A 13,562-nucleotide genomic window follows, 5' to 3' on the forward strand; every position below is an offset into this window, starting at 1 on the left:
TTACTTTATGCATAAACATAAGTAAGAAGTACAGAAGTAACTATGTTTAACCTGTGATTTGAGGCAAAAAGTGACATTTATATTATTTGGAAATTTTTAGGACAAAAGTCCAAAACCTCTAGACCAAGATTCTGACTAATGGTATACTGTGTCATATATTTGTGGGATTGTGTACCGTCATAAAATGTCATGTCTCAGTCTCTAATCTTCTCCAGTTGTGCCTGTTTTATTTTCCCACATTTAACAGACTCACAGCTGTGTTTTTCTTTATCCTAATAAGGATTTATTCAGACCTCTCACTGTGTAAAGAGCCCTACATTCCATCAACAGATTTATTACAGATTAGAGCAACACTTTTGCTTAAGATGCACACATTTGTTTAGCCTCATACAATCAAGCATGAATTTATGTTATTCAGCACTAAAGCAATATTTGTGTTTTCTGGCATTCTGTGTGATATTGTTATATAGTTATATTGTGTCTGTTACAATACATGAACTTGTTCTAAACATTTAGATTTTCATGCATGCAAACATTGTGATACTTTGGGCAGTGCTGGCTCAGTAGACTGTTAGCAGTTTGATCTCAGCTCCAGTGCATTTGTTTGTGTCCTTGGGCCAGACACTTTACCCAGCTTGATGTGTGTCAGATACGACGACATTGACCAAAAATATTATCTTGATCGTTTCTTGGATATTGTACAGATGACAATATTCAGATGATATTATGACGATAGAAATGTGCTAAAATGTGCCTCAGCCCAGCCTGTACATGTGGTTGAGGTTCAAGTATTGCACATAAAGTAAATGGATTGCTAAAGTTACCACAAAGTGTTGACAGATCACATTATTTCCTTGTTTGAAATATTACACTGCACGTTACAAGTGAGCAAATTAACAGCTCTTTTTGCAGGCTTTTAAAGAACACATATTAGGCATTCTTGTGGCTTTAGTTTCCTTTTAACATGCTTTTCCTCATTTTGGGATAAGTATTTTCACATTTTCAAACTGTTCATTTGGAAACTATAGGTATTTTTGAGTTGGAGCTCCCTTAGCTGTTAGCGAAGAGAATAAGGTAAAAGTTCTTAGGCCTTGTGAATGCTATGCTAATAGAGCCATATGTTTGTTGTAAAGGTAATTTTATCATGATGCAACAATGCAACAACAGAATTTTCGAGTGCTCTGAAGAAAACTTTGGATTAATGGATTAATGAAACAAGCATGAATCAAGCTAAATACAATTCCAGGCATATACTTGATGAGCAAACAAGAATATAACATGGTGAAAAGCTAAATAAAAAAGTCAGCTTTGCATAATATGTGACTTTTAATTGTTTTTATTATTGACAATACTCATTATACCAATTTTGCATATCTTCCAAATAACAATTAAAATATAATTTTCTCTGTTGGCTATCTCTATCTGATGCCACACCAACATTTTTAACATGTTTAAGTTCGATCATGAGTTAGCATGTTCTGTTGTGGATAAAATGTAATCTTAGTAACAACTCTCTTTGCTCTGGAGCTGCTGTTGTGTTTGCAGTGGCTACATTTCAGAACACCATGTCAGACTGGCCTGCCCTCTGAAGCCCTGACTCCTCATTCATTTTTAAAGACTTGCAAGAGGTCTAAAACAGCCTTTTGCTTTTATTAATATGTCAACACTCAAGACGGTGTCATCCCACCAGCTCTTCCAGATATTCGTCCCACACTGGAGACGTTCGCGAACCTGTAATGACCACTTGAATTCTGGTCTGCTCCTGGTCCACATGGAGAGCAGCTTTTTGTATTTGTGTAATATAAGATTAACCTCTTCAGCCATTCAGGCGCACCTCTTAAGTACAACAACGATGAAGTTCGAGCCTCGACTTCCTGCAGATGGAAACTTTGAATTTTTAATGTCTTTTACCCGCTTGGATGGGTCTGCGGTGTGTGGCGTCACAAACCAGGAGTGCTAATCCCAGCTGCTCTGCTTGGGTTCACGGTAGTCAAGTCTTTATGTTGTCGCTGAGGTGTACATATAAAGTGATGTTCTAATCGGTGATCAGTCAACCACGCAGCCCCTCTACTATAACCATGCACTGGGGACCGGCACAAGTGAGGCACTTATACATTATAATGTAGCTCTTTTTATGTATATGGTTTTCTATGACTATTCCCAGGATTAATCAACAGGCTAAATGTCACTTTTGCCGCCAGTTGTCAGTAGAAGAAACCCTTGGATCATTATTTTGCTTTTGTATTGATCCAACATGACTTATTAAAAGAAACAGCAAACCTACATGTGTCACTCTAAATACTTTGAGAGCATAAATGAGAAAAGAAAACAATTACAACATTCAAATGGTGAAGTGATGTCTCTAAGGCTGTGTCCGAATGTCCACCCTAGAACCCAACTCCTCATTGACTACTTAGTCGCACTCTTTAGTGGACTATATGATGCACTCATTCACACACGCATCTAACTACTTGGCTTATGTGATTTTACTGTCTGGGTGAAAAAAATTCAGCTAAACTCTGATAAAACTTGAAGTCTATAATAAATAATGATCAAATTCGACTGGCACACAAATATTTATGGACTAATAATACCATACAAGTTTCTGTCAAGCTGAAGCTCACGTAAATGGACTGGATTAACCAGCTTTTTGTCTGAGATGTAGAAATTATTGAGCTTATAACAGCCCGAGGTAAGAGGCTAACGTTAGCAACTGTGCACAGCAATTGTTTATTTGTGTTTTTATTAATAATCCAGGATGAACAGTGCTTTAAACAGCTCTTCTGTCTGCTTTCTTTCAGTCTTGTCGTGTCCAGTTAAAGACTTGTAAGAAACAAGGCTGTGTTGTGGACAGTCTTGTTTCTTATTGTTGATAGCAGCAGTATAGCTCAGGTAGTAGTGTTTTCAAAGGTCAGTGTTTCGGTCCTGTTGTTGTGTCTCTGGGCAAGACGCAACTCACCTTGTACATGGTGTTTGAATTGACTGGAGCGTGTGTGAATAATGAGCGGCTTCTTGATTTATAGCGCCTCTGAGTGCTAAACTGAGCTAGAAAAGTACTGAATATCTCATCTTCTCATATCAAATTTTTCTATCCCTGCAACTGTAGTCTAAAGTATATCTATTTTAGTCCCTGACCTATTGTCACTAAAGCCATAAAACCACCAGTTTTCTGCATCTTGACAGATTCTTTTTGACAAACCCGAGTGATAATGTTCTGAACTTTTGTGCAAGTCTGTCAACGCCAAGACAAAGTGAGAAGAAAGCATCTCACAAAGAAAACCACTACAGTATTTTAAACCCACAGAGCCAAACCAAAGTCTTTCTATTGTGTACTTTACTGCGGGTCCTACCAAGTTGTTTTTGCTCGAAAGCTTGTCATTCTTTTTCTCTCCCAAAATGTGTCTCTCGCTCTTGTCTGGTGCCATTTTGGATCCTCGCGGGCCTCCAAGGATGTTTGATAGTTTCCTCGGTGGATATGAAAGATTAATGTGGGACAGGCACCTGCAGCAGTTCCTCAATGACAACTGTGAAAGAGCAGCTCTGAGCAGACAGCCAACATCTCACTGTTTAACTGTTACTACTTGCCTCAAGAGTACTCGTAAAAAAGGGGCAGCAACCAGGACAATATGCTTTAGCTGTCAGTCGCTAGGCTCAGCTCTACAGCTTTTGAAAAATGTTTTATGAATCCAAAGTGGTACAGATCGAAAGTAAGAAATGCATAATTAAACTGTTATGGGGGTTTGTAGAAAACATACTTCATTTTAATAAAAAAATAACATTCGCCTTGGCAAAAGCAGTAGATTTGGTTCACAAATATACACGAGAAAAATCATCTTCTAGTTTGATGCTTTAACACTGACTTGACAAGAACATCAGATGAAGTTATGGTTTCTAGATAACCAAAATGATCATACATGGAAACAAGATAATTAACATAAGCTTAAATAAAACATTGTTGTATTTATAGAAGATATTGTGATGAGATTTATCTTACACATAACATTTACACATCACATGAACTAAAATAAGCAAGTTATTCTGTCTCCATGCACACTGCACTACTGAGACACTAGGATTCCACTTAAGCAAACAATTAAATTTATAAAAATGAGTCATAATTGTGGGGTACGCTGGTAACAACCTGTAGAGATTAAAGGTGCTGTACCTGATGTAGCCATCTTAAAAATGTGAAAAAAACTGGAATTGTTCAAACTTATTTCTCACTTTTTGAATGCCTAATTATATACCATGATGAGTTTATAAGTGCTTTTCACAACTTTCAGAGACCAGAGCTGTGTTTTGGCATCAAATTAATGCTAATGAGAACTAGTATGCTAACAGCACATTTCCTGATTTGCAAAATGCTTTATAATTAGATGCAGACAGTACGCAACGTCATGTTTTGATTTTAAGAGCTGGTTTTGCAATATATCTGTACTGGGTCAGGACAAATTTTACTTTTATTCATTTTAATAATTACTTTTATTCTTCTTTTAAGTCTAGCTGGCCTACAGCCCTGTTAAACTGCCCTTTAATCCAGACAGCAAGATTATGTATTGCATAAACTGAAGCGCTCTTAATTTAGAACCTTATGGTACTGTCTTAGTCTGAGCTTGATTTTTATATTATATTATATTATAGAGTTTAAGTTTAACATTTCTTACATGGTATAAACTTACACATGATAAACTTTCACACAAACTTGTTTCGTACATTGTTCAAATATTTGACTGTATCTCACATCTTTTTCCTGAGTTGACAAACAAAGTGGACGTCTTGTCTTACCCAATGTGAACCTCCATGCACTATCTCTCTCGCTGTAGTGCCTTCCTGCTGCGAATGATTTGCCTCCTTCAGTCACTCCATTATTCAACACGTGTGCGCCGTCTGCACGCTAAGATCACTGCCGCTCCCCGCTCTCCTTTTCAACTACCTCTTTTCTTCTGCCTTGTAAGCCATTTGTGCTCGTGTGTAGAAATGAAAGAACCCAGAGATACAGAGAGGACAGGTGGGTGTGCGAGACAGCGGTAGCTTTTGGAATTGTAGCATTAACAAACGTATCCAAAGTAGAAAGCGCACAGGAGGAGCGCGGATTTCCGACAATATTAAAATATGATTGTGCGTGGGTGAAAGATTGTACACCGGGTATCAGTCAGGCGCTGGATAATAACAGGTAAACATCATAGCAAAGGAACAACAAACAAAGACAAGAGAAATAGAAACCATGAATAGTTCAAATGTTTCAAATGATTTCGGGAGGATGCATTCGCTGGTGAAATCCTGGCTCCTCGTGTCCTCAGCTAGAGCCAACTTTTCTAGCACTGCCACGTTCACCATTCCTGTATTGGAGACGTATGAAAAGTAGCACGCTGGTTATAATGAATTAGCTGTCAGAGAAAGACATCTTCACTGCCAAACAACAGCTCACATCAGCTGGATCAATTAAAATGAGAGGAGTTCATATCAAGTACAAAACATTGACCCGGTTCAAGATTATAAGTATTACGCTGGGGTTGCAACATTCAATTTGACAGTCAACAGAGGTCAGATCACTGTCTTTTGTGAAGTTTGATGTTTTAACTTCAAAAAAGTTGTTTTTGAGAGCGGTAAGAAGTCATATTTAGGACTCAACTCAGCTGCCCCAGTATGCAACTTTTTTGCCATATAAAGACATGTTTTTTTCATATGGATGTTTTATAGCACTATAAAATACACATCTTTGGTGTGAGCGGGCTTTCATCTCCACAAAACGGATTCTTATTTGGCCTGGATGAGGGCCTTCACCTGCTTGTCTCCATGGAAATGTCTTTCCTTTGGCTATAATATTCCACAGTGTGACATAAAACTTGCCTATCTTCATGGAGAATGTTCCCAAGTGACTTTCCACCCTCAGAAAGTTGCATACTGTCACTGTAATTAAGCACTGTATGTCCATTTTCCAGAGTCTACATGGCTGTAAACCTAAAACATCTGAGCATTGCACCTGTTTCCCTGAACCTATGATACCTTGAGCTGGAGGAATAAAAAAGCAATGATAATATCCTAAAATAAAGAAAGGTCATGTTCAAGTGAAGATGTACTTTATTGTCCCTCAAGGCTGATTTTATTTTCCTCGGTCACAGAATCTACCCTATTTTTATGTGTACACATGTAATATCCTTGCATCTTTGCATTATTCAACATCATGCCACAATGTTTTGCCCATTATGTGTTCCATCTGAAGCCCTTTAAACGGAGGTCAAGTACTGTTTATTCTCCATTCTTTTACTGCTTGTGTAATATTGAAGTTGTGTATAAAATGTGTGTTAATGCGTTCTCAGTGCGGTGCTTATACCTGCATAATGTACCTGTGTATGTCATTGCTAAGTAGTTCTTGTGGAGACCAGGTGACCTGTTATTACCCAATTGACCGATGAAAATAAAGGAATATGGTTACTAAGCTGTATTGAAACATCCCTCTTGACCATTGGCTGTTGTTCATTTGTCGTTATTAGAACCATGTGGAACCAGGGAGACCAGCCAGCCCACGTTTCTGCCAGGATGGAGACCACGCCCCCTATAGGCAGTGCCAGTATCTCCGTGTCCCAACAGCAATCGCCCAAGAAGTTCGCCCCTGTGGTTGCCCCAAAACCCAAGTTCAACCCGTACAAACCGCCGGCAGAAGCAGGTAACTTCATCAACCATAACAGAATAGATAACATTTCCATACCAAGAATGTATAAATGACCATGTTCACATCTATGGAAACGGACCAGTTATGTCAGGTAAGCATTAAATCAACTGTTTTACTACTAAAATGTGTAAATGATGTTTTAAAGCAGACCTATTATACAAAATTGACTTTTTAGAGCTTTTAACCACATGTAATACTTGTTTTCCCTTGCTGTTTACACTCTTTTTGTTCAGATAAGAGCATAAAAATAGATAAGATCTATGTAGCTGATGCAAGATGGGACTATGTGGGCGGGGCTAACTGTTCTACTAAAACATGTTCCTCACTCAAGGTTCCAAATCAAATGTAGCACTTACCTTTAATTAAGTGTTATAATAAGAAATTCAATTCAGTCTTTTTAAAATTCTTAATTTAAAACATTTTTCACATCTCACTAGAAATAGAATCTTCACCCAATTCTTTCTCTCTCTCTCTCTCTCTCTCTCTCTATATATATATATATATATCTATCTATATATCTATATATCTATATATCCCATAAACATACAAAAACCTATTGAGATCTTCCTCCTTTCAGCCTGGGCCTTGTTGTGGCGATGAGTCCTGTTGCATTGTGGGCTATATTTGCATGTGTAATGTTTAAAACGGTTTGTGGTGGTGAGGAGTGAGAAACCAGGAAGGTGCTGTCTGCTGTTTGACTCTGTGGGGAAATGATTTTAGCTTCTTTTTTTTTTTAAATACTGGTGCAGTTGTGTGCCTCTAATGGTGTTTTTGAATTTGGATTTGCCCTCAGTTTAGCATTCATCCTGTAATGTGTTACGGGTTAGAGCTGTTAACATTTATTGAGTATTTAAAATGTTGAGTCACTAGTGGTTTTAAATGTACAATTATCCATGGTATGCTATCTCACCTCAGTTATCTCTAGAGTCATGTTTTTCTGGTTTTACTCTCTGCATTCACCAGATAGGCTGAAATACACTTTTTATTAATATATTCAATTTAATGTTTTTAGAGGAACTTGCACTACTGATTCCGATACCACGATGATGATAAAAAACACAGGAAAGGTTCATTTCTGTCTTGTGAATGTGATTTTTTTAGTATCAATACTTATTCTAGTATCTAGTTTTAGTACTAGTTTTAATTTTCGATACTTTTGACAACCCTAAAACCCAGAGCTATATCCACAACCACACAACCACCAACAACCAAAAAATGCCCTTTTCTGTTTCAATACACTGTAATGACGACATCAGTTATGCCTCCATAACTTCAGCCATTTGAAAACTACTTCAGGATCCCCGTTCTGGTGCCTGCTGTTCTTCTTTCTGTTCCTTTAATATTGCAAAACGGCGGTAATGATGATTTAGTGCCTACTCCAGTGAACAGTGTGTGCTAAAAGTGGATTCTGTCTCATCTGCTGTATGTTTCGTAATGAGAACATTATCTAAACCTGTTGCTTCGACCCCCTGAGACCAGCTCCAAAACAGCAAATTTGTTTTCCAACTGTACACCTGTATGGAGACGCCAGCTCTGTTTTGTATTAATGAGCATTTCCATAGCTGCAGCTCTTATGGGGTGGTCCTGGTCTGCAGAAGGGATGTCAAGATTAATCAGGGAATTATTTTGTTGCAGTAGCTCTTGATAGACTACTATACACAAATGGGGCTCTATGGACCTACTTGGACAACTGAGGGATTACACAGATATTACAGACATGGTAATACAAAAGAAAGCACTATGATTTAATTTTAATGTTATTGTTTACTGTTACTGTCTAAAGAGTGTTTTTTTAATCATCATTGTGGTTTTAAAATTGGTATTGAGCATCAAGTATCAAGTCTATAGTCTGTTCCCTAGTGTGAGACTTGACTACCACACTTCTGTACAGTACAGTTTATCTAACATGCTGCTCTTGACAGTTTGTTCCAGAACTCTGCTTTGTACATTTTCCTTGGTTTTATATCTTTAGCTTCTGCCATCTTAATTTAAGTCTTTTTCATTTCTATAAGTCATTTATGATACAGTATTTAATCCACGGTTTTATTTAGTACAATTAATCATTGTTAGAGTTTAAGAGGATTAATGAACAATATAAAGGGGGTGGGGTCATGCTCCGAGTGGAGATGCTGATATTATTGTCCCAGAGTTGTACTTTGATTATAGGCTGAATGATAACAATGCTATTAACTTACTTGACCTAAATACCAACTTTTCAGAAAACTCTTTCAAATGCGTTTACAGGGCAGCAGTTGGAGTCGTGTTGTGTGTGTTAATTTATATGCAAAGTGCTTGATCTCATTAAAACATGTCTTTCTATGGCACATTCTTTTATATTGTCGTAAATTAAGATAGAAAAAACAACAAACAACTATTAGTATTAACATTGATATTTTTAGTGATGCGCCGTACTTTGTTTGTTCAAGTCTTACTGTTAAACAGTAATAATTAAGTTCACCAAACCAATCAAAACCTGAATCAAAAACTAAATATTACACACTGTTCTAATGATTCTTCTAAAAAGAAAAAAAATGAAAAAGGAGTCACAGAATGCATACTTTAGTGTGGCTGTACACAGATGGAAAAATTCTAATATGCACACATTATTGCATACAATAATCTTGAGTGTAGCATCTTTTACAAATCAAAGTTTAAGCACCAAGAGTGTTGTCATCTTTGTGCTCACACTGTGCAGAGCCATCTGCAGACGTGTCATCAGGATAAGACGTCTTTATCAACGGATTAAGCTCTTTATTTATTTAATATAGTTTTATATCAAATGTGATGTGGAATCAGGGATTAGCATAAAAATTAAGGACACGTCCATTTGGGATTGGGCTGTGCTGTGCTTTTGTGTCCCGGAGGGGTATAAGGGATCATTGTCCTGAGATGGGACAATCCTGAGACAGTCTTGGAATGGAACAGTCCTGAGACAGTCCTGGGATGGGACAGTCCTGACCATGTCTATTTGGCATTGGGCTCGGCTGTGCTTTTGTGTCCCTCAGGGGTACAAGGGAGCATTGTCTTGAGACGAGACAGTCCTGGGATGGGACAGTCCTTAGATGGGACATTCCCGGGATGGGACAGTACTGAGACAGTCCTGGGATGGGACAGTCTTGAAACAAGGCAGTCCTGGGATTGGACAGTCCTGGGATGGAATAGTACTGAGAAAAGACAGTCCTGGGATTGGACAGTCCTGGACAGTCCTGGGATGGAATAGTACTGAGAAAAGACAGTCCTGGGATGGGACAGTCCTGAGGCAGTTCTGGGATGGAACAGTCCTGAGACGAGAGTCTTGGGATGGGACAGTCCTGAGACAGTCCTGGGACATTACTGACATGGGACAGTCTTGACATAGGACAGGGAGGGTGACCTGGTAAAACTTCAGATACACCTTTGGACAAGATTTAAGGACATTGCACAGGAAGCCTGATCTAGGAGTTTAGGCACTTTTACATCTAGGTTTAAGACGTGGACATATTCTTGTACCTGGTTGGATGCTTTTTTTTCTTGTTTGTGTCGACTCTCGTGCATCAGCATGTGAGCGTACAAGTATTTACTGGGCCTACCAGCCAATGTCCACTGCCTCCACATCTGATAACACATCTTTGTTTGCACTCTTAACAGTCTAGACTAAATTGGATACTGTCTGAAAGGTTCAGTTTTTGTTTTAACTACGAGCCGCTGTGAAACATGCTACAGAGGAAAATATCCTGAATAATTGTACAAAGGAATGCAATCCAGTGCAACAGCCATGCAACAGCTACATCCTTCTGAAGCTCATCATCTTAGTAGCAACAAAACTGACAAGTGCTGTACAGTATGGGTGAGAACGCAAAGGAGCAACCTTTTTGTGCATGCCATATCGATGAAAATCACATCATCTGTTCAGATTTAAGACAGGCAATTTATAGACATTTAATCCTAATGAAATTTTGCATTCTGCAGTCAAATCTATGCTCAAAGATAAAAAAGAAAGAAAAAAAGAAGAGAAGTGGTTCATTTAGAGAAATCTCTTTTTCACCAGAAATGTCCAGTACATTTCCACTGACATATAAACATCATTTAGTTACTAAATGTATAAAACTGTCTGGATACAGAAAAGAAACTTAGTTTTAGAGTATCCTCTTTTGCTATTGTATAGTGTTTTATTTTTGATGATAATGAAAAGAAGGTGTTGCTTCTGAAAGCAAAGTTTTGTTTAATTGCATTTGTTACAGGTCTTTAGACGTCATTATTCAGGCTTGATTTTGCATAATTTGACCTTCTAAACTTTCTTTTTTTTCCCTACTTCTTGCCTTAGTCCTGGATGTATGTAGCACAGATACTTTGTTAGTAAATAGGGAAGTACACTACAACTCAATATACTTAGTTAAAATAGTGTATCCAGTGTTTTTTTTTTTGCTAAACTTTGCTAAACTTTTTCAAACATGTTCCAAAAGTGCTGCTTGTAGTTAAAACTTATTTGACTAAGTTTGTGTTTGCTAGTGCTGTGAGCAGTCCCATAGCATCCCATGTGTGCATAAGCTGCGATTTGCTCTTCCTCGCCTGACGGGCCAGAGGCGAACTGTTTCCCGGTCTGCTCTTATGTCAGAATCCCTCATGGTCGCCCCCTAGAGGATCCACAGGAAACCACCAGTGCTGTGGCAATGTCCCAGTAGAGACCACAGGCTACTACTGCTCCAAGTTGGATAACGACTGTGTCGCACTAAACTAAAACTAACTTTATTTTGTTATTTTAATAAGAAGAGAGTAAGAGAAATGTGTTCTCAGTCGAAGAGGTGCTTACAGTTGCCAAAAGTAAGAAATTCTAAATAGTCCTGGTTTGAATTGAAATCACAAAAATAGTTGAAAGTTAAATAAATGGATGATCAGGCACACAAATTTAGAAAACAATTGTACTAAGTTCTATTTTTCCAAACAATGTCAAAAATTGTATTGATCAATATATAAATTGAAACCAATACATTAGGTGGTGGGTAGAGTAAAAACTTAAAAAAACTAAAACATTGTTCTAGTTTAGGCTGTAATTTCTGAATAATAATAAACGGAAATGTGTGTTCCTCTGATAAACAATGGTCTGCGCCTTATCATATTTGCAAGCTATTTTTATGTAGCTGATGTTGTGTGGGACCTAATCTTCTGAAGAAATTCACTTATGACTGCTCTTAAGACAATGTTCATGTAATCAACAGATGTACAGAGTCATAGTTGGAAATGGGAGTGGAGTTTGAAGTGAAATGGGGTTTGCTCTATATATGACCCCAGTTACTTACAAGGACGTTCACAGTTTAGTCAGATTTTTTGTAATTTTTATGTTTTTTTGTAATTTCTGAAATGATTATTTTGGTTGTGCCTTGGAAAGTACAAGAGCTGTGTCTATCTTATCCCAACATCGGAGGTGGGGTCCAAAAGCAGCTAAAGGAAACCTCACAGACCCAAGAAGAAAGTGGAATCTCTTGTTAATGCATAAAAGTAATTGAACCTGGGACCTTGTTATTGTGAAGCGAGAGCTCTAACCACTAAACCACTGTAGTTATGCTCATCCTTGTGTGTCATAAACTGCAGCTCACTGTCTCCTTTGACATTTCCGTGCTTCATCAACACAGTTTGACATTTGTTTAGATACGGCATCAGGATTCCTTTATGAAGCTTTGACGGATCACACTCCTCTCATCCCTGTAAGACATTTCTATTCCCCCCAAAATGAGAAAAGGCTTCACCTCTGCGCTGCATTTGTGTCTGCTTTTGTACAGAGAGTCTAATCCGTCTATTGTTCCTGATCTCACTTCCTGGTCCGCTGGGAATTCTCCTCAGAGTAGCACAAGCCAATTTTAGTCTTCTTCTTTTACACTTAAAACAAGAAGTAGCTCTCTCTCTCTCTAAAGACCTCAAATCCCTGCCCTGCATCTCCAAACCAAATGAAGTCATAAATCACTGCTCTATACATATCATGCTAATTAAATGCAGGGTTGAGCTGCTGAATAAAACTGGCCCATAATTATGTCAAAACAATGTGCTCCCAACCTCTGTCTGCCACGAAACGTTTACAATTTCTGTACAATATAAAATATGAGCATTGACATTAAGGACTACAGTTTAATATTTATATTATATTTATTTATTTGTGGGCAGAACTGGCTCCATCAGGTCCGCTGCTACTGCTTGTTGTTGGCGACTTCCTATTTTGTCGTTGTGCAGTCCTGCTCTAGCCTTGTGTGGATGCTTTTCTTTGGACCTAGTGCAGAGTACAGCCGTCCACTCTTGGAAGTGAAGATGACTGAACTACTGACTCAAAGCCAGAGCCAGTCTCACGAGCTGCTCCTTGACTTGGTGGGGCCAGTGGGAAAATTTAAGTCCATGTCCATCTTCATGATGAATAAATTGGATGTGGGGGTAGCTGTTCCTGGTTTAAATTCCACTCCTGCTTGCATGGGAAGCAGTCAGCCAGCCTCGGCCTACGTTCGGTATGATACATGGTGTTGTCATGGTGCAGCGAAACCAACGGGTCCAACTTCTTCAACTCTCAACTCCAGGGAAACTGTCACTGCCCTGGAGCTTAGATATCACACATGTCCATCGTATGCCCAGTGGTGAGGACATATCCACTGTGATAGTGTACATCCGCTCCAAGGACATTCATCTACAACAGTCTGAGTTGTTGGAAAGTTACTTCAAATTGCTTATAGTGCTAACGTTGGGAATGTCTCATCCAATTCCATATCCCAGTTTTGGTGACATGAAGTTTAGTCACAACCGCCAACTTCACACCTGGCTGAGGGGTTTTTGAAGTGTTCTCGGAATTCCTTTTGTGAATCATTTTTGTGGATTCTGGAAGACATATAATCTGTTTGCCCGCAGTGGCATTAACCTAAATAGGGGCAGAAAA

General features: G+C 38.4%; 2 protein-coding genes across 3 annotated transcripts in view; one reads left to right on the forward strand and one right to left on the reverse strand.

The window, feature by feature from the left end:
* The window catches only part of zbtb11 (zinc finger and BTB domain containing 11), a 505,104-nt gene that overhangs the window by 263,317 nt on the left and 228,225 nt on the right, over positions 1–13,562 (reverse strand). The window lies entirely within an intron of this gene.
* The window catches only part of lpp (LIM domain containing preferred translocation partner in lipoma), a 154,127-nt gene that overhangs the window by 32,754 nt on the left and 107,811 nt on the right, over positions 1–13,562 (forward strand). For both annotated transcript variants that reach the window (XM_033964915.2, XM_033964916.2), the window contains one exon: positions 6,495–6,667. In XM_033964915.2, coding sequence (XP_033820806.1) covers positions 6,499–6,667 — 169 coding nt within the window. In that variant the 5' untranslated portion in view covers positions 6,495–6,498. The remainder of the gene's footprint in view (positions 1–6,494; positions 6,668–13,562) is intronic.

The sequence above is a fragment of the Periophthalmus magnuspinnatus genome, chromosome 4, assembly GCF_009829125.3.
Source record: "Periophthalmus magnuspinnatus isolate fPerMag1 chromosome 4, fPerMag1.2.pri, whole genome shotgun sequence".
NCBI classification, from domain to species: domain Eukaryota; kingdom Metazoa; phylum Chordata; class Actinopteri; order Gobiiformes; family Gobiidae; genus Periophthalmus; species Periophthalmus magnuspinnatus.